Source organism: Mytilus galloprovincialis, chromosome 2 (genome assembly GCF_965363235.1).
Source record: "Mytilus galloprovincialis chromosome 2, xbMytGall1.hap1.1, whole genome shotgun sequence".
Taxonomy (NCBI): domain Eukaryota; kingdom Metazoa; phylum Mollusca; class Bivalvia; order Mytilida; family Mytilidae; genus Mytilus; species Mytilus galloprovincialis.
The window spans coordinates 106248089-106271208 of record NC_134839.1 but is presented as its reverse complement, the minus strand read 5'-3'; the positions used below and the strand labels follow the sequence as shown (position 1 = coordinate 106271208).

The 23120-nt window shown below is 31.3% G+C and overlaps 1 protein-coding gene across 4 annotated transcripts in view; it reads left to right on the top strand.

The window, feature by feature from the left end:
• Positions 1 to 23120, top strand: part of LOC143065277 (neuronal acetylcholine receptor subunit alpha-10-like) — a 95831-nt gene that overhangs the window by 68428 nt on the left and 4283 nt on the right. For all 4 annotated transcript variants that reach the window (XM_076238752.1, XM_076238750.1, XM_076238751.1 and 1 more), the window contains exons 3-7: positions 3152 to 3300; positions 4569 to 4613; positions 5577 to 5686; positions 6195 to 6733; positions 15134 to 15318. In XM_076238752.1, the coding sequence (XP_076094867.1) occupies positions 3152 to 3300; positions 4569 to 4613; positions 5577 to 5686; positions 6195 to 6733; positions 15134 to 15318 (1028 nt within the window). The remainder of the gene's footprint in view (positions 1 to 3151; positions 3301 to 4568; positions 4614 to 5576; positions 5687 to 6194; positions 6734 to 15133; positions 15319 to 23120) is intronic.

The following is a 23120-nucleotide window of genomic DNA, read 5'->3' as shown; positions in this document are numbered from 1 at the left end:
TATTAAAAATTGAATATTGAAATCATGCATTTGTAAACCTAGATAGTTTCCTTAGTTATTCGAATAGATAAAAAAGAATATGTGGTATGATTGCCAAAGAGACAACTATCCACAAAAGACCAAAATGACACAGAAATTAACAACTATAGGTCACCGTACGGCCTTCAACAAGGAGCAAACCCCATACCGCATAGTCAGCTATAAAAGGGCCCGATAAGACAATGTAAAATATTTCAAACGAGAAAACTAACGGCCATATTTATGTAAAAAAATGAACGAAAAACAAATATGTAACACATAAACAAACGACAACCACTGAATTACAGGCTCCTGACTTGGGACAGGCACATACATAAATAATGTGGCGGGGTTAAACATCTTAGCGGGATCCCAACCCTCCCCTAACCTGGGACAGTGGTATAACAGTACAACATAAGAAGTATAGTTTATAAACAAGAACTTTCGAGTATATACCACGATCGTTTGTAGTGCCCTTGGTTAACTCATAACTATTCAGACCAAAAAAAAATGATAGTAAATTGTGTTTCAAAGCGTTTGAAAGTCGATCGATATAAATACTAAAAAGAGTAAATAATTCTTTCTCAGATAAAAAAAAATGTAGAGAAAAAAGTGTGGTAGTCTTCAACTAACGTGCAATGCCTCATTGTTCAAAATCATCAACAGGAATAGCAAGATCTTACATAACTATATGAAAATTAACACCTGAAGAAAAATCGTAGTGTAACTGTTCTTTATAAAAGTTACGATTTCTATGGTCAACTGTAAAAAATAATACAAAGCTTATACTTTGTACGCCAGACGTCAATTTCGTCTTCAAAAGGCTCACCAATAGTGCCCGAAATAAAACAGTTGGAAGGTCAAGCCAAATACTAAGTTAATGAGGTTTATAAATCGAAATTCCAAAAAGCTGTGCCAAACAGTTTTGAGAAAAATACCTGCAGCATGTAGAATAATCAGATAGAAACATTTTCAACAAATTCGAAGAGTACTTTCACTTAAACATCGTCTTAATTTCATTGATACAACTTTCCCTGGCCAAACCTCAACACAAGCAAATTAGAATCTGAACTATACAGATTAACCATTCGCTGTCACATTATCTTTTACACTAAGGTAAAAAGCTTTCTCTTGTCAATCGTTTACGTAACAAATTGATTTAATTAATCAGTTTAGTTACATTAAATGTCACGTTCTTTCTCTCATAAAATCCTATAAGATGTAGACAGTTCATAGCTACATGTACAGCTAATCTCGAAATTCGTCATTTCATAATCATCATGATCAGGGGAGAAGGTTGATTACTTTTAAAAGAAATTTATTAAGTTACAATTACAAATTAACTTTGCTTGTTTAATGTAATCGATTACATTGAATTATTTTTTATAAAAGTAGTTATGATGACTTTTCATTACATAATATTACGTTATATGCAATAACGTCACAGCTTTTTTTAACATTTAACCTTCACAAAAAAAATTAAACTTGAGTGAAAATTTGTGTATTGAATATCTTAAATAAAAATATGTTATTAGACAGGAGCAGTGTAAAAAGAAAAATCACAAAAATACTGATTCCGAGTAAAATTCAAAAATCAAATGACAAAATGTAAAGCTCATACACATCAAACGAAATCTTATTCATGATTCGGTACATGCATTTTCTTATGTAGAATATATGTAATTTTGAATGGTTTGATATTTATTATTTATACACATTTTCCATTGCACTTTATCATCATCAGAATTTGAATTATTGCCTGGTACACACTTTTAAATAACAAAAAAGTTTGAATAAATACGGATTCCTTTATGATCAAAACTACTTTTGTATGTTGTAATGTAATTGACATTTATATATGTTTTTACTGAAAACAATCACTACATCAAAATTTATGACAAACAGCAGACGAGCTTGGAAATGTAAAGGATTCGAATTAATAGCAATAATCAATAAAGTTATCTTTAGTTTATTTTCATTATATACATGATTGTATTGACTGTGATTTCATCATAGGATATTTTAGCAAACACATGTCAAATTGCCGGAAAGACAATATTTCTGCAAATTGTAATACAAATAAATTGTTCATCAATTCCATTATTTTGGAAGTGGGCTTATTTCTGTCAAAATCGGAATTGAATCTAACAAAATATTGTTATACATTGTATGCTGTCGTATGTTTATGTAATTATAATAAAATGTTGTCTACACTAAAATTGGAGTTAGTATTAAAGAATCATCGACCGAGAAGATATCTTTGTATGCATATTTTGTCTATAAAAGAAAGGCGAAAGATACCAGAGGAACATTCAAACTCATAGATCATAAATAAACTGACAACGCCATGGCAAAAAAGACTGACTAACAATAGTACACAAGACACAACATAGAAAACTGAAATATATATCGTATTAAATTATGGAAAACATCATATATATCTTCTCAGTCAATTTATGAATTTTAAACAGTGGTATACTTCTGTTGCCTTTATTCATCATAAAACTCTTTAATTGACCAAACAATATCACAATGGTAGACACGCTATCCAACTTACAGTAACTATCTGTCATGCTTTTGTATAAAAAAAACCAACCTGCTCATGAACAGCAATCACCGAGCAATCGTATGAAAATAATCAAAAAGTAATCTAAAAGCAGTCGTGAGTATATCTGTTTTTTTTTTTTTTTTTTTTTTTTTTTTATTGAAATCGATTATGATATGACTACTTGAAAATACATGAATATATATCTGCCTACTATTGTTATTATGTCTTCGTCCTCTAGGGTGTCTAGATCAGCAGTAGTTATAATATATGATAGTTGACACTTAGTCATCGAGAACACCTTCACCGCGATAAAATATACTTTTAAAGATATGCACTTTGTTATTCATCAGTATAATTTTCCAAAGGGTATCATCCTACCAAAAATACTTTTTCAAAGTAATTGGAAATCAGATATTTAGTTTTTCCTTTTTGCAAATTCCTCTAAATCTTTCCATATATATATTATATATTTTTTAAATGAAATCTCTTGAGCTTACATAATTGCTTTCTATTTTGATGATTCATGTCCAAAATACAAAAACATGAAAATAAAATAATGAAATTTTAGATAAATGTTCTTTTTAGTTTTAGGTTACGTTTTAACAGATGAAAACGAATATCGTTTGGTTCGAGATTTGATGACTAGTTACGATAAGCGAATACGTCCGTCAGAAAATCACTCATGGCCATTAAATGTAACATTTGATGTTGCACTGGCGCAAATTATAGATGTGGTAAGAGAATTATCTTTTCAAGATAGGACTGATTGTTACTTAGACTGTTTGTTTCTGTGGTTCTTTGTTCCACATTTAGAAAATATTTCCTAAAATCGAATACGTCCGATCATTTTTTTAGTGCATATTATCACAATGGTAATTTTGTAGCAAAATAACTTAATTTAAGTGTTTTAGTATGGATACTTTAAACATCGGAAACAAACGGTCATATCATATGATGAATCAGCTATACTCCATATGAAAGTAATGTTTTCTATTTTAGTGTCTTTTTCTAACAGATATATGCGATTCCACAATTTGTTTTTATTTGTTAATATATTCTATTTTTAATCGGGCTAGTTTAATATTTGTTAACATGTATTTTGTAGTTCTGTGTAAAATCTGTATGCCATTACTTGTTTCTGTTAAAGTAACGAATTTACGGTTTTGCTTTTGTTAAGGGTATATGTGGGCTTAATGTATCGTCAAATATAAAATATACTTAAATAATGGACGCCAGAAAGCTATTTGATATTTCAACAATGACTATGATAAAATAATACTGTAAACCAACTTAACTTTCGCGAGTATGAAAAAACCGCGGATATAAATCGTCGCGAAAAAGTAAGTTTTTATTAGACTACATCATTTACTTGAGAAAATCGCGAATTTAAAAAGCCGCAAAATGGACCTGAATTGGTATAACGAGAAATAAAGTATCCGCGAAAGTAAGTTGGTTTACAGTAAACGCCATACACCTCGTCTGAAAAACCGCATATATAATATTTGTTTTTACTATTTGCTTGAGTTTAAAGATAACTGCGTTTGTTTCTGTTCAATAAAGAGTTAAACATATATTAGGCTAAATATTGTGTACACCAGATGCATGTTTCGTTTACAACAGACTCATCCGTGACACTCAAATGGAAAAAAAGAAGAAAAAAGCTAAATAAAGTACGAAGTTGAAAAGTTTTGATGGGCCAAAATTCTGAAATGTTTTTCCAATTATACCTTCTTAGTTAATCTTTTCCTAATTAAAATTTTTTTTATTATTTCGAAGTTTTGTAAACAGTAGATTTATGAATATGACAATATCAATGATTATTCATCACAGCACAGAAGTACTGACTTCTAGTATACGTGAACACTTGAGCCTTATTTATTATGTTGAAGGCATGTGTCTTCTTGTTTTTGTACAATAGATAAAAAGTGACAAAATAGATCGATTAAATATAAAAACGATAGTTGCTATATAGAATATATATTGTGATTTATTCATTTTATAGGATGAAAAAAATCAGATCATTACAACGAATTGTTGGCTTAACCAGGTGAGAGATGTTTTGTAAAATGATCGGCACTCGGTTATGGTATTCGTTACACTAGCAGTGGTAGATAATAACACAACCTCTGTATTGAATTTGTTGTCGCAACACTGCAAATGATTGGCATAAAGTATATGAATAAGTGAACGATTTTCAATATGATTAAAAACAATTAACCACATAGACCCCTATGTGTTTCCTGTTTTATATTTAATTGTGAGTTATAGCGAAAATGTTACATAAAAATTGTTAGCAAAATTAAACGCTAAAGATTTGTCGTCTGCATTTGTATAGACAATGAATTTGTCATCGTCTTTCTGTTTCCAAACACTGTTTCATTTACGAAAAGTTTGTCGCATACAACCTTCAGGTTTGGCATCAACTTACAAGTCTGTATCCTAAGGGACACTCTCCCACCAAAAAAAAAAACTCTGGAAATTATTTTATATCCGTTTACAAATTGTGCCAATTTTTGAAAAAAATAATGAATTATTAAGATTTTGGGTTTATCTGAGACATTAAAAGATACTTCTGGATGAATTGAGAATGAAGACATGAAGGTATAGTTTTCTCATACTTCGAGAGTGAGTATCAACAGCGATTTTACGTCTAAATTTCAAGGAAAAATCTTTACCGTATGACCTAAGGAATATTTACACTCGTAATAATAATCAGTCTTTATTTAGATTAATACTGTACTGGTCGTCTTCAAGGACAACCTTTCCAAAAACTGACCCCTTTGTTATTGGTTTTTGTTATTGGTTTTGGTAGGTGACTTACTCTGACCCTTTGATTAAAACAAAGATTAATGACTGTGACCTTATGGGAATCTTTTCACCTTATTTTGACGAGAAAATAACAGATCAGCAGAATAACGAAGCTATATCAAAACGATATATGTGTTTATATTAGACAATCCACTACCTCTCGTTATTTTTAAAAGTATTTACAGTTGCATATATTTTTTAGGGATGGAAAGATTACATGTTACGATGGGATCCTAGAAAGTACGGTAATACCAGTGTAATACGGCTACCATACACGGAAGTTTGGAGACCAGATATTCTTTTATATAATAAGTAAGTAAACGTAATGTTAAAAAGTTCCCTGTTTGTGCAAAGTTAAAGATGCATAATGTCACAATCGATGGCATTGAAATAGAACAAGGCATTGTTTTCGTGTTGAAAAATCTTTGTTAATGGGTGTAGTGAGAGGAATCATAATAAATAAAATATTGACAAAGTTTTTGGTAGATTTTTCGTTCAGTCTTCTAAATGGTCCAAATATTTTAAGGATTTTTATTTAATGAAACTTTAGTATGTTTATCTGTTAAAATACGTGACAATATAACAATAAGAAGACGTAGTATGATTTGCCAATGAGACAATTAAACATTAAAATCCAAATGACGTAAATAAAGTCCTTTTAATGTCACCCAAACCTGGACAGGAAGATATGAATGTCAACGTTGTTTTGCCTGAATTTAATGCAAGCAAATTAATAGATTTGTTTTTTATTATATTGATATACTATGTTTTCAATTACAAAATTCGCTATAGAAATAAAAAAAAATATCTTTCGTTTCAGTGCAGACGTAACATCGTCAGTATCCACCGTCAGTACAAATGTGATCGTGACGTTTGACGGAAATATCACGTGGTTATCAATGTGGATATTCAAAAGTTCTTGTTCAATTGACGTTAAATATTTTCCATTTGATGTTCAGAATTGTTCGATGGATTTTGCATCTTGGGCATTTGATGCGTTTCAAATAAATATTCAAAATGACGCAGAAAAGGGAGATTTAACAAACTATGTCAGCAGTTCAGAATGGGAACTAATTGTTTTCGACTTCCAGCGGCAAGTTATCACATTTTCCTGCTGCCCTGAACCCTATGTGTTTATAAATTATTTCTTTGTGATTAAGAGACGACCATTGTTTTATATGTTTAACCTAGTCATGCCTTGTATATTGATAACACTTGTTGCCTTGTTAGGATTTTATATGCCAAGCGAATCTGGCGAGAAAGTTTCTATGGGAATAACTACTTTGTTGTCAATGACTGTATTTCTGATGATCGTTGCTGACAGTTTGCCACCGTCATCATCTGATGTGCCTTTAATAGGTGAGTACTTCCATTGGAAAGAAATGATAATATTTGTATTAAGTAAGCAAATGTTGCTTTTGTAAAATTTAATCGCTGCCTAAGTAGAATAACTGAGAAAATAAGCTTATAAAATAAAATGGCTGTTGAACAGTTATATTGCTATCCGATGTCAGATGAATTATGACAAGAATACTGTTGATGAAGAATCATGTTTGGTAAGATTCGGTTTTTTACTTGGTTGTAAATATTTCTCATCAATTCCAATAAAGTGAGGTGAATCACATTTTTAAAAAAGTATGGGTATAATATAGACCACAAGTGTAAACATAAACGTAGTATACCGATGTTGGTAAAATAAAGACCAAAAGTTTGAACATACGGGTATTTTACCTATGTTGGTAGAAGAAAGAACACAAGTATAAACATAAATGTATTTTAACGATGTTGGATGTCTATAGTTTATGAGTGATGTATAATAAAGGCAATAGTGTAGAATAATGCTCTTCAAAAGTCTTATATCGATTAGGAGAAAAACAAATCAGAGTTACAAACTAAAACCGAGGGTAACAAATCAACTATTAGAGGAATCAATAGATCAACTGAAATACTGAACTTCAACAACAACAAAAAAAGCACCAAAGTACATAAATACCATATAGTCATACACCCGATTGGTACTAAAATTTCGGTATTACAGAAAACATTGACTGTTGTTACTTGATTTCGTTTACGCATTGAGATTAGCGTTTAATAAAACGGGAATGGTGAAATCGATTCAACTTGAATTTTGAACCTAGATACAGAAATGGGGAGCTTTTTTGTGCGTCTTGTTTTCATTCATGTGCTATCCAACGCACCAAACTCAAAAGATAGAATTAATGTTTTTGTTGTCAAGCAGCTGTTTGAGTTTCTGTTTGTTCTATTGTCATGCTTATGATTCGATTGTGTTTTCAAACTAGGTATACACGTCTGGTTTACAGGGGTATTAATATATAACTAAATTGCAAGATTATTTTACTGCTATTTTTTTACGTGTATGCTCAGTACTGTAAATCTGATGTTAAACTTATGCTTGTTAAATGCATTAATCAATACATTGAAGCCGAAGGACTGTGAAACTACCGTGCTATCATTAATTTAGATTTAATTTAAAACCAGCTAATAAAATTGGCAGATTTAATCACGGTACATAAAGCAATTACGTAAAGAATGTCATCTACGAATACCAATGTGCTGTAATGTCTAAGTTGACACATTCCTGTTAATTTTGTGAGCATAATATCTAAATAAGGCATTAATTCTCATTAAGGCTGAACATTTTAAACGGTTAATTTTAGAAGTACATATGTTCCCATAAGCGCTCACATAGCAGTGTTCGAAAATGGAAAAATTACTTGCAAAAAAAGGCTGAAATATGTAAATGGGTAAACGCTTATCAGAAAATTATTACACAATAACAAAACAATTACAACGAAAAACTTAAATCAATTAGAAGTCATTATATTTAAAACCAGGAGCTATTACTCGATTTATTTCACTTGGCTGGGCGGGGTTTAACCGGTTCGCTTATAATTAACCAGTCCATCTATTGATAGGTGTTTTAGGATAAACTCATCAATGAAGTGTTTAGTCATTCTTTTGTAAATTCCTTTGATGACACTGATAGCTGATTAGAAATCAGCAATAATAATAACGGCAATCATCCTTATCACACACATCTTCAAATAGACTGTCCTAATGCAAATTAAAACGTAAGCTCCGTCCGATCAGTTGAAATAACATTGGTAATATAACATTGATATATTTCAATATTTATACAATGACAAATCCTAACTACCTAAAAATGATTTATTTTAGTTACCTGAATATATCTATATTAAATAATACACAGGAACTGAATAATATCCTACAATTAGCTTTCAACGAATGTTAAAAACCAAAAAGAACATATCTCTTTTGTGAATGAAAATTCCATAATGCTTTTATTCCATGATCTACTCTTGGTAATAGTTCACTGTTTATCTAAAACAATTGATTTGTTACAGGTCTTTTTCCACTGTTCGCCCATAACATTTTTTTTCAGTCATTGGTGTTTTTCACTGTTGATAATAAATGATTTAACTACTTTTATTTCTTTTTGGCCGTTCATCCCGGACGAATTACTAGCAGATTAACTGTTTTACTCTTAAACTATGACATGAATATTTAGTTAAAAAATCATCATTTATAAACAGATTTTCTCCATTTGTCTTAAACAGATAGTTGAACAATAGTTATCAAAGGTACCAGGATTATAATTTAGTACGCCAGACGAGCGTTTCGTCTACGTTAGACTCACCAGTGACGCTCATATCAAATATTTATAAAGCCAAACATGTACAAAGTTGAAGAGCATTGAGGATCCAAAATTCCAAAAAGTTGTGCAAAACCGTTTGAGAATGAAACGTATAGTTATATCGAGATTTCAACCAAAAATTGTTGTGTGTGATCTTTAGTTCCCATCGATGTATCCACAAGAAGACAGATAAGAGGTAGGCGAAAAATACCAAAGGGACAATCAAACTAATACGTCGAAAATAGACTGACAACACCATGGCAAACAAAGTGAAAGACTATAAACACAACAGTATGCAAAACACTATCAACATTGTCATCATTAAATACTAAAGACAAAAAGTCGAACCACATCAAAAACTGTGAATACTTAAGACAGAAAGTCGAACCACAACAAAAACTGGGGGTGATGTTAGGTGTTATAAGATAAAGTCATATATTTTCATGCCGTAACTGTAATGTTTTTTTTTAAATGTTTTAGATAATACATATTGCATTTGTCTTGCATATTTCTGTATCATCTCCTATACTGTTGCTCCCTTTCTTCCAATTTGGTCTGCAACAGAAACAATTTTGAATTATTTGAACTTCCAACCATCAGTACAATCCCTTGAAAACTCTTCACAACATTTTAGAAATCATGTAGTACTTTGCACCAGGAAAAGTCCACCTGTTTATGGCAAAGTCATATAACTTTTATTCGCCAAGAAGTATTGAATTCATATTGTTAAAATATATCCGCCAAGAAGTATTAAATGCATGTTGTTAAAATATACGTCAAGAAGTATCGAATGCATATTGTTAAAATATATCCGTCAAGAAGTATGAAATGCATATTGTTAAAATACTACCGAAAAAATATAAAACGTTCAACACATTTTTTCTTCAAAATTACTATGATGGAAAAAAATCTATTTTTTTTTCGCGGAACGGTGAACGTATAAAAACCATTTGACCTTCTCATCAATGCCATCATTTTAGCTTTTGGCTTGTTTAGATATAATGGAATAATATACCATGTAATTGCTTATTGTTGCAATCATTGTTGAATATATTATTCAAATTCAGATGAAAGGTGTATCTATAATTTCCCATTCAAGTTTCAAACCTTTGCTGGTTAAAATTATGTCTGAGGCCCATGCTCATTTGATATTTGAATTTTGTGTAATTCTGCATTTCCATTGCTCAATCTCTCAAGGTCACATGCAAACACTATAATGATGATCCTAAAGAATTGTTTTCTGAACCGAATTACTGAAGTGACCATGATTGGGGTTTAAACTCGATTTATTCACGCTTCATTCTGGAACATACTTCTGTTTGCATTTATCAAATAAATCACTATGTCCATTAATTAGAATTTGCGTTGGTGGACCATGGTATACATTTTTGTTTATTTAACTTTGAACTCAGCCGAAACAAAGTACTTAGTATGCAATTCAAGAAAGCATGTCTTGTGAATAGTGAACACACTGAATAACCAGTAACAACATGTATACCTACATTATTAGTACACTGTCTCATTATTGATTATGTTTTTGTTTGATTACAATCAGAGTAACCGATGGTTTGTGTTACATAATGCCAAGAAAGATTGAGGGCTTTTATATGTTTTAAAATTAATGTCCCCTTCGGACACATGCAATTTAGTGGTCAGCTCTCTATTTTTGGTCATGAATTATCATTGATATGGCCATAATGATAAATTAACTGCCTACAAAACTCTGAGTTTTTCGTATTACCAAGGATTGTTTACCCCGTTGTATTTGGTAAACTCTTTTTCGGAATTTTGGATCATTGTTTCTCAACTTCATACTCTATTTAGCCTTTTAAACTCCGTGCATCCGAGTGTCACTGATGAGTCTAGCGTACAAAACTTTATTCCTGGTATCTATGATGAGTTTAATCAGAAAGGTGTTTTTATTTGCAAATAATTATTTACTTTTTACTTCTAATCATTGAAGTCTTTGAATTGAGTAGGAGATTGTTTAATTTTAACATTGGCGATTATACCATAACAAATCTTGAGCAATTAACGTATCTTCTCTTATGATAATTTTCTTATTGACAAACAGACCACATCTTTTTATTTCGATGTTCACTGAAGCCAATCTACTGTAGTGATTTGTCTTACATATACTATCCAATACTCCTTGTTTCTTTATACTTATTGGTTTAAACCGTAGACAATACGACGCCTATATCATGCATTCAGACCTAATACTGTGCTACTAATTGTTTCAACATCTCATTTTTTTTTTAAATTTCTCAGCGTCGTTTTATTTATCTTCGATTTGAATTATCAGATGACATTTCATCACCTGACATATCATGTTCTTGTTCCTTTTGTTGTGATAGGACCAATTCTAGCGTATGAAAAAAGACAAATACAATTTGAAAATATATTTCCGATTGTTCAATCCTCCTAGACAAGGTTATAGTATTTATAAAGTTATTAATAATCTGTCTTTATGAATACTCTCATTTCTTTATTTGCTTCCTAATAAATCCCAGTCATCTAATAAACCGTTGTATAGCTATTGATCAACTCGTCGTCCTAAATTCTCATATTGAGTTGTCTTTAATCTAAGGAAGATATTCAGTCCATTGACATTCAATGTGATTTGGTATATAAACTATATCTGGTATTAGTTAAGAACGTTTATTCTTTAATCAAAGCTAAAAATGTGTTTGGACAAAGATATTCCAACCCAGACTATTGCATATTTTTATACACCCTTTATTTAATCCGATGAAATCTACACTGTAAATGCATGCATTTACTTTTGAAGGTTTTTGGCGTTACCTCTTTGGATAACCTTTCTTTGCTACATACTTTTGGTTAATTTATATAATTTCTTTTGTAATTAGTTTTAAAAGTTTCTGAAATTGTCTGGGGCTTAAAAAAACAGTGAAAGTTGGTTTTGCTTCGTGGTCATAGTTGTTTAAAATATGAAATATGATGAACTCGAGAGAGAAAAAAGGTAAATAGCATAATTGATTAGGAACCTTTTGTTATACTTCTGTTGAGACAAGCTTTTTATGTTTATTATTGCATGCTGATCTATTCAGACATAGGGCTTAGTTGATATATATTTCCATGCAAAATGTACAAGTGGTTAGACTATTGCCCTGGTATAATGTTTTATTGCGTTGTTTGGCGTCGGGGGTAGAAGCAACATTGTTTTATTATGGATATTATGTTAACGGAAATCACATGTTCCAGTTCACTTCATTTGCATTCTGTCTGAGCAGCTAATATATAAAGTAATGAGAAAACTATAGAAATATGTTGATAAACGATGCTATAACAAATCTAATCAGTTCAATCAATGCAAACCCATCCATTATTGTAAAAAGTTACTTTTTAATGGTACACAATTGCTAATTGATTAAAGAGAAATAGTTCGTCATAATTCATCTTACGCAGATCAAAGATAAGTTTGTTGTATGGTTTACTTCTTTTATAATTCTTATTAAATTATTATGGTGTTTTTTTTTTTTCATTTACATTTAATTTAAAGCCAATAACGAATTGCAATATTATGATTCCAGTTATTGTAGTTTGTCCATAGCAAAAGTGAAATAACATCATATAAATTGTTAATAACAATATACTAAAATTCATCGAAGATGCCAACATTATAATTTAGTGAAACAGTACAAAGATTTCAATGTCAATTTGAATTCACTGCTATACAATTTGTATACACATTTTTGCTATACAATTTGTATATACATTCTAAAAAAATCTTACGAAAAGGTAACTAGTGAGTATTGGACAATTCAGTAAATTAAATTTAGTTCTTAAATTTGGTTGATACTAAACGCATTTCAGCCCTGCCCTAGTCGAACTTCGGTACCACTGATGGTGGACGTTTTGTTCCCGAGGTACTCACTAGCCCAATCATCTATATTTAGTTTACGGGTTTAGAATGTGGTTTATACCCTTTATGTAGTCTACGGGTTTAGAATGTGGTTTATACCGCCTCTTTTTTTTTACTTATTTATGCAAACAATGCATACTAATAATACAAACATCGCATTACATTTATGAGCTATTTAAAGTGGTCTCACTTTGGTTAGTCATAAATAAATTTGATGCAAACAAATTTGTTTTAACGATACCAACAAACCAGTAGAAAAATACAAATAATTATTTTATCCATTATGAATCTCTTAAAGTTTTTGATTAGAGAGTTATAATTAATCTGATTTGATTTTCGTTTAATACATTTAATGCATATGGCATGCTGAATTCAGCATTCATAGTAGGTGATTTTTTCATTGTCAGAGACCCCCGTCAATACGTCTAGTCTGAATCCGTATAAAGAGTTCAAGAGATTCATATGGTTTAACCTATTCTTCCTACTGTATTAGCACCTAGATTATAAGTGCTGTTCTAACTTGAATATTTAATACCTTATAACCAGACAACTGAATCTTTTGTTGTTTTTCTGTACGATATATTTCATTGGACTTTATACTGGTGACGAGACGTATGATAAAATGTAAGTAAGGTTGTTTACACTATGTTTATCCTGGAAATGTAAAATATGTTTTGTTTCCTCAATTTCAATTATATGATTGCCTTAAAGTCACAATTAACATCTGTTTGTTTAAGATGGTTTATTTTCTTTTGAATTACTTTATATGCTAGATAGCTAATACTGAATAAATGATAACAAAAACAAACTCCAAAGTTCAAAATAATTATCCATCTTTGTCGTTTTTAGTTTTATCAAACTAGGATATTTTTTAATCACAAAAACGAAAAGTTTGGTAACAGATTGTTGATTCTATATTCTTCTAAATGCGGTCATTCGAAAATCACTATGCAATTCAAATTTTCCTATATGATCTGCACGTTTCTCAGTTATGTTATCTTGCATGTAGTGTACCAAAATACGACACACGTACGGCTATTTAGATATTTAACTACGTTTTAAGAAGGGAGAAAATAAGAAAAGGTCGATACAAATTATAAAAGCCCAATCAAACTCTTAACCAGAAATTAAATGACATAAAGAAAACCATATGCACAAAACTCAACACACAGAAAACTAAAGATTTAGCAACACGAAACCCACCAAAACAAAAATGAAAAACACCGCCATGATGTTCTTGCAATAAAAAACTTGGTGATAAGTTACATTGAGTGATGTCAAAATTAAGGATAACTGGGTGGGATTGTGGATATGCTATTTGAACATATCAATGGTCATCTGTGGGAGGGATATTTTGATAATGGTCAACCAAAGAAAAAAGACGTCTGTAAAGATTTCGGAGGGTTACTTCAACTTTACCACTTGGAACCCTTGGTTCTTATCCTTACTAGAATGCAGGAAACCTCTATCATTGAAATATTGATATGAAACGTACAAAACGTACACCCTCAACTGGAAGATATATACTCAATGCAGCTATACCAGGAATGTTGCTTCACAGGAATGGAAGGTTCACAATGGGAAAATTAAAATTGTCTTTTAGTTCTTAACCGACCTTCAACAATAGTTTAAGCTTATTTATTATAAGAGGAAAACAACAGAAACACTGAAGTGCAACTAAAAAAGAATAGAACATACATAGAAACGGACTATTTGATAACAACTATCATATTCCTGGCTTGGTAACAAATTGACCCTTGCGTACAATAATATTTAATACAAGGCAAAACCAGCTAGTCTAACTTTCAAATGGTCTAAGGGGTGTGATTAAAGCTTTCTGCTGCCAAATGTACATAAAGAGTAATTATCCAGTAACAGTCGTGACTGTATCCTTCAATAAAGAGGAATTACTTTATATGCAATTAAAAATGTACACTTTAAATTTATCAGAACGTTTCATTACACATCTGCAGCTATCACAGATCTTTCCGTGTAATCTTCTTTGACAATACTACATTTAAATAAAGTAAAATACATTGGACACACATAATTCATATTTACAAAGACCTTTCAATATACATCATTATGATGTTTTAAAATAATTAAGGTATAAGTAACGATGATGAAAGGGGTACATTTACTTTTGCAATAAGAAGATTGAAATGTTGGCTTATTATTTATTGATTTTTTTTTTCAGGTCTATACTATGGAATTAATATTGCAATAGTTTCATTTGCAACTGCAATGACAGTGTTTACATTAAATATCCACCATAAAGGTGCAAGAGGATACGAAGTGCCGAATATATTCCGAAAAATATTTTTTGGTGTCGTTGCAAAGTTATTGTGTATAAAACTAGACTTGCCACCTGAACCTGGAATGGTAAGTGTATCTTTAACTTGGTGAGCATGCTCTATTTGTAACGTCGTTTTTCTATTTTGTGTAGTCTACATGGTTGTTAATGGTTAATGGTTTCTGCACAGCATTTTTCTTCCGGAATACTTTATTAGCTAAGGGGATGTAAAATCAATAGTATGTATACATTACCATATATCACTTATCTTTCGCTAAATTCTTCCATATATATATAAAGATTTGGTTTGAAAGTTTGGTTGCACCTGTGGAAGACCTTTTACTTGAAAACAGAAATAGCATATCCCAATTTTACAGTAATGTTGTTCATCTACCGATATCGTAAATTTAGACACAATCCGAATACACGTATTGATAGGTCTAAATAATAAACTTCTTCGAAAAGGTTACCAATTCAACACTGTAATTAGATCTTTGAATGTTGTTTTTATTTTAATGAATATTGATTTTGACATCAGTAAACTAAATAAAACAAACTAAATGGTATTTTCATACACAAATTACATTCACAGTTCTACAATCTGTCGGAACATATATTTTTGCATTGCACAAGGTAATGTTTGTTTTCTTTCTGACTGTTATTGACGCCTTTACACTAAATCCATTAGATGCTGGAAGTGAGCTAATTCATAAGTCAGCCTTGGACACATGATTTTTTATTTGTTGTTATTGGGATTTGGACTAGTTTTCACTTACAACTAGTTCTCTCAGATCTGTACTTTGTGTCTTTTTTATTGGTTAATTGTTTGCTCTGTATGGATCTGATGAGTTAAGCCCTTTTCAACTGATTTGTAGAGTTTATCTAGGGTAAGCACGTTTATTAGTGGATTTTATCTTTTCATCTGTCATACTTAAGAATGAAGACAACACCTTCTTAAAATGTTTTAATTTGTTATTATCATGTATCCTGATATTTTCAACAAGCAAGCAGTACATTCTTTATGATTAATCAGTCATTAACTAAGGATATTAGCACCTTTCATAACAATAACTTAAAAAGTACCTACAGAATAGAACAGTTCGATTGACCACTAATATATTAACTACTTGCTTCGAGCATATTTAAATGAAAGAGCCTTCCTCACTATCAATTTTTGTCAGCAACTTAAATAATCTAGTTGTATATTTAAATTTATGTCATGTTTGTGTGTTCGTCTTTTTTGACGGTAGTGTGACTTTCTTCGACTAAAAGAGTTTAAATTCACCATATATATGTAAATATATATTAACCCTTTAATTATTTTCCAGTGATAATGGTCTCTGTTAAACCATCCTGTGAATGTCTGTCTGACATTGATCGATTTGAAATGAAAGTCCTTTTATTGTTTGAGTTGCGTTTGACAACATTATGTATAAGCTTACTTCTACAGTTGTGTAGAAGGTTTAAACTGTTTCGGCATTTAGGTTCTAAATCCATCATCACTCACACTTCAAATAGCATTGACTCTAATCGTTATTGTTCCTTTTTCATTAAAATTAAGGATCAACGTAGAAACAAATAAAGGGATAAAACATAGTTTGTTATAGAGTTAACAAACTGATTCAAATATTTTCTGAAGCTGAAATGATCATTGTGCTTGATTTTTTTTTATTAACAATTAATGTGCTACGTTTTGAAAAAGGCATTCCTATAAGAAATAACTTTGTATCTCCTCTTTTTGAATTGTTGCTTGCATTTGATGCTATTGTCTTCATACATGATCTTCTAAAAAAATAAAAAGAAGATATCTTTATTATTTAGATTTTAGTTCCAATATTTGGATTTAAGAGACTAAATTGAACGCATCTATACTAGAGAAATTAAAACCAGGGATACCATAGATATCTCATATATAGACTTACAGTGAAAATAACCAATGAAGGTCGATTGCAAACAACAAATTACGACAAAAAAAATGATTTTAGTTTTTTAATTGTACATTTTCCAATTCGATGTAGAAACATTCAAATAGAGCCTATATATATATCACATAGTTGATACGCTATCCAAAGCTTGCGTTTCTTATTATAATTTCCTCGAAAAAGGGTTGTTGCTGACAATAACGTTAATCCAGGAGTTCAAAGTCAAAAGTTGAAGCAATCCCTTCTAACGTTTTATGAACGCATCATGATTTAGTTGACCTATATTGAAAATCAATATTACAGATGACCGCGGATATGTGGTAGCCACATTCTCGTCCTCTATTGCTTGAACAGGACAGCACAGAACAAGACTTTTATCGAATTTTTATTAACTAATAGCAACACAAGGGGTGTGACATATGTAACAGAATCGACTTGTCATTCCGGAGTTCTTCTGTTTGTCCCTGGAGTTTAGGAGAGTTCGTGCTTTTTGATATAGCGTGGTGTTTTTTTTTTCTCAAGAATTGAATTGTGGCCTGATGTTTGTCTTCTTGTCGTTTTAGTCAAATTATTTTTGTCGAAATTGTATACAGTGGTCTTACTTTCGTTATTTAACGATACACTCACTTTCAGCTAAAGGATTTGAATATACTTTACGTCTTTTTCGCTCACCTGGCCCGAATGGGGCAAGTGAGCTTTTCCTATCACTTTGCGTCCGTCGTCCGTCGTCGTCCGGCGTCGTCTGTTAACTTTTACAAAAATCTTCTCCTCTGAAACTACTAGGCCAAATTTTACCAAACTCAGCCAAAATCATTATTGGAGTATTTAGTTTAAAAAATGTGTCCGGTGACCCGGCCAACTAACCAAGATGGCCGCCATGGCTAAAAATAGAACATAGGCGTAAAATGTAGATTTTGGCTTATAACTCTGAAACCAAAGCATAAATAGCAAATCTGACATGGGTTAAAATTGTTTATCAGGTCAAGATCTATCTGCCCTGAAATTTTCAGATGAATCGGACAAGCCGTTTTTGTGTTGCTGCCCATGAATTGGTAATTTTAAGGAAATTTTGCCGTTTTTGGTTATTATCTTGAATACTATTATAGATATAGATAAACTGTAAACAGCAATAATGTTCAGCATAGTAAGATCTACAAATAAGTCAACATGATTAAAATGCTCAGTTGACCCCTTAAGGAGTTATTGCCCTTTATAGTCATTTTTTTACCAATTTTTCGTAAATTTTGTAGTCTTTTACAAAAATCTTCTCCTCTGAAACTACTAGACCAAATTTTACCAAACTTAGCCACAATCATCATTGGAGTGTTTAGTTTTAAAAATGTGTCCGGTGACCCGGCCAACCAACAAAGATGGCCGCCATGACTAAAATTAGAACATAGGGGTAAAATGTAGATTTTGGCTTATAACTCTGAAACCAAAGCATTTAGAGCAAATCTGAAAAGGGGTTAAATTGTTTATCTAGTCAATATTTATCTGCTCTAAAATTTTCAGATGAATTGGACAATGGGTTGTTGGGTTGCTGCCCCACAATTGGTAATTTTTAAAGAAATTTTGCTGTTTTTTGGTTATTATCTTGAATATTAGTATAGATAGAGATAAACCGTCAACAGCAATAATGTTCAGCAAAGTAAGATCTACAAATAAGTCAACATGACCTAAATGATCAGTTGACCCCTCAAAGAGTTATTGCCCTTTATAGTAAATTTTTAACAATTTTCATTAATTTTATAATTTTTTGTAATTTTTTACAAAATATTTTCCTCTGTGTAACTAGAGGGCCAAATTTATTATAGATAGAGACAATTGTACGTAGCAAGAATGTTCAGTAAAGTAAGATCTACAAACACATCACCATCATCAAAACACAATTTTGTCATGAATCCATCTGTGTCCTTTGTTTAATACATGTATGCACATAGACCAAGGTGAGCGACACAGGCTCTTAAGAGCCTCTAGTTTGTCTTATTAGCTCTTTAACGTTAATATTTCTTATTTTGTTTCAAACGTGTTTTGCCTCGAGCATTATTTAAGAGACGTTTCCCATCCAAATGCCTTTCTGGTGCAGTATGATTGGTACTGTTAATATTATTTAAGGTGGAGTACTGTACAGCCTAAAGTAAAACAAAATGAAAGTAATTATAATAATAGTTTGAGAAAGTTAAACCTGAAACAATAAAGCTAATGCCGAAAATTATTATATTCTCCCAAAAACCATTAATTCAGCAAACTTGATAATTTCAAACGTGATAATGTTACAAGTTAATACATGAATGGCCTTCACATGAAATGTAATTCAAAAGCATTCTTATAAATAATCAGAATTAGATTTGTATTTTGACAGTGTTTGATTATTTTCTACTGATTTACCTTTTTTATATCAGATAAGTACTGTAGTATCACCTGATAAGATCAAAATGGTATTAAATAAGCAGTCATCACACTTATATTTAAACTTTATCTATTCTCAGGAAGGCAATTGTTTAAGTTAACTAGTTAATCTAATCTTCCTGTTTAAGGAAGACAGCCAAATGGTTGTTTATTTTCAAGACCAATATACAATTGTAATGTCTGAGCATGCTTGATTGATTTGTCTGAATTAGATGGTCTTAAGCCGGTTTATTGATTTGTCTACGGATGTTGTTGGGTCACAATAGATAACCTTTACAGCAAATGTAAACTCAGTGCGAGTCACAGCTTGAACAATGTCTCGTAAATACAATGGCTGTTAAGGCAGGGATGGGCGAGATATTTTCATGGTAGATTTTGATAATATCGGTTAAATTTCAAATTTTTAACGTGAACTTTGAACAGTTCTTTTCATGACCAAATAAAACAACATAAAACGACATTTTTTCTTGATATCAATATCATTTAACAGTGTATTCGAATAAAGTCAAGCGAATATCTGTTCAACACAGTGGCGGATCCAGAAATTTTCATAAGTGGGGGCCCACTGACTGCCTAAGAGGGGGCCCGCTCCAGTCACGCTTCAGTGATTCCCTATATAAGCAACCAATTTTTTTTCCCAAAAAGGGGGGCCCGGTTCCCCTGCCCCCCCCCCTAAATCCGCCTCTGCAACATTAAATTCAAGTCAATAGATCATTTGATACCTTTGTTGACTCTCTTGCTTCGACTAAGGTTTTAAGTTTCTCGTGATATCCTTGAAATCCTGTTATAACATCATGTTTTTCTAAATTCAGATTTTAACTTCTAATTTAACGCATTTATTTTGATGGTTTTTAGGAAAGATGACAATAAAACTTTAAACAGATGGTTCGTTGATCTGTTCAGCTTGTCTCATCCCGAATTTGCTTAGTTTCACCAAAAAAAACAGCTTCACATGAATAAAGAACATGAACTTACACTTTTCTTAAATCCAACTCGAGCCCGCTTTCCGTTTAGAAAGTATTTTGAAATCTTTATTCTTTATATGACTACTCTGTGTCATTTCGATTTTGACTTTGATCTGGTGATCCTTCAATTTAGTGTTGATTATATTTAAACTGATTTTTGGTGTATTCACCTTTATTTTAATTTTCAAACCGGACATGTTTTGGTTGACTTTGGATGATGTCTGCTCATTAATTATGACATGTTCCGGATCAGTGTAGCACATACATAATGATCTAGACTATCTTAGTGGTATACTGTGGTATACAATAAATGTTTTAACAAGTAATCTTTGCACTGATATTTTAACATATTGGCGCCTTAAGTAATTTAAACATATCAAACATGTTACGCTTTTTATGTTTACTTTGATAATTTTAGCAACTTTGCATGATACAAATGCACATGCTACCGATAAACTGATATATTACTCAGACAATCAGTACGAATTCCTGATAATTTACATGTAGATTGCATCGGAAATGTTTGAAAACTTCTCAACAATTGTAAAAATTATGTTCTTTAGTGTTGTAATTGGCACATATCAAGGTATTAACATCAGTTTGATGTTAAATGAGCTTCCTTGTGACGTCCATTTTCACTGACCTAGTACACTATTTTATTTAAGGGTCATCTGAAGACCACCTCTGAGTGGGGGATTTTCTCGGTGCGTTGAAGACCCATTGGTGATGTTGTCTGCTCTTATGTCGGGTTGTTGTCTCTTTGACATATTCCCTATTTCCGTTTTTATTTGTGAGTGTATCTGGATTATGTTGACCGTGGCTATATACACTTTTTCCAAAATCAATTGGATGATTGATCATCGGTTGTCAAAACGACCATCACTAAAACCTTGATCAAGACATTAGTGTTTACAAGAACTCAAATGATCGTTAGACAGCATTAATAACATTAAGTGTCTTGCAGAAAGAAAAAAGATAGCTGTAGTGGTGAAAAAATAAATAGATACTTAGTACATTATATCTACTTATGGTATAGAACTACTTATTCAGGTCCGGTCCGAAAGAACACACAAGAAAGTAGTACATATTTAAAACAAAATTGTTTCTAAGCTTAGCATTATCTTTGTCAATATGTGAAGTATTTGGATAGTTTTGGTATCAAATGAAAGCCTGCTGATGACTTGGTTTAACTGTAGAACCCTTATTGGAAGGTTCTTTGAGATAATTAAGAAGTGTATAAACTTTAAAAAAAAAAAAAAAAAAAAAAAAGGCGGCCGCATTTGCCCTGTTATTCATATCAGAAGTACCGGTATTGGTACTATCAAACTTCCGGTGTGCTCTAATGCGTCACTGGTGGGTCTTTTTTAGACGAAACGCACGTCTGGTGTAAATACAAAATTCAATCAAGGTATCTATGATGAGAATATTTATATGCAATTAACGGTATCTTGAATTTTTTAGCACAAGTTAGGAAAAGGTATAGTTTTGACATGAAACGACTGCCACTTTATTTGAATTTAAGACAAAGTAGCCATTAATGCTTGAAATTGCAGAATTTAACATAGAAAGCAATTGAGCTATGAATTAGTTGTTTATATCTGATATGTATGTTTATTTAATCGAGAGTTGACAGAAAACTAAATTTATTATTGCTTTTGTATTATTATAGGATTATTATAACAAATAGCCTAATTGCTCTGTTCAAGACGATATTCTTAAATGATACAAAACTTCTTTTTTTTAAAACATAAGTTATCTTATGTTTGATAAGGCATACTTTAAGAGTAAAAGGCATGTGGCGATGACGTATCAAATCTATCTTTAAATCAATTTCATTACAATGATTATTAACGACAACATATCTCATTTTGAATTTAGGCAAAATTTTAATGACGTAACTTTACAAAAAGGGGTAAATAAAATCATCATAGATACTATGATTAAATTGTATATTTACTCCAGACGCGCGTTTCGTAGACAAAAGACTCATCAGTGACGCTTGAATCCATAAAAGTTTAAAAGGCCAAACAAAGTACGAAGTTGAAGAGCATTGATGACCAACATTGATAAAAGTTTTGCCAAATACAGCTAAGAAAATCTATTCCTGATGTAGAAAAGACTTAGTATTTCAAAATTTCAAAATTTTTGTAAACAGTTAATTTATAGATATGGCCATATCAAACCAACTGAATATAGTAATACTATATTTAAATTTCAAACATATGTAGAAGAAAACAAATTGGGACAAGGAATGAAAAATATCTGTACGAAAATTAAAGGATAGATTATTTATGCAACTCACCAGCTTACCCGAACATTTTATAGATCGATCTTGAATAGCTTGTATTTACATGACCACTTTAAATGACACGATTGAGATAGTTGAAACGGCAGTCTATTTTATTGATTTCAAAGTACAATAAACTCATTGATACCAGGATTGAAATAATGGACGCCAGAAGCTCGATTCGCTTAACATAGAGTCCTCAGTGACGATCGAATCAAAAAAGTGAAAAAAAAAGCTAAACAAATTCTAAGTTGAAGAGTATTGAGTACCAAACATTCCTAAATGTTAGGTAAATTAAAGTTATAATT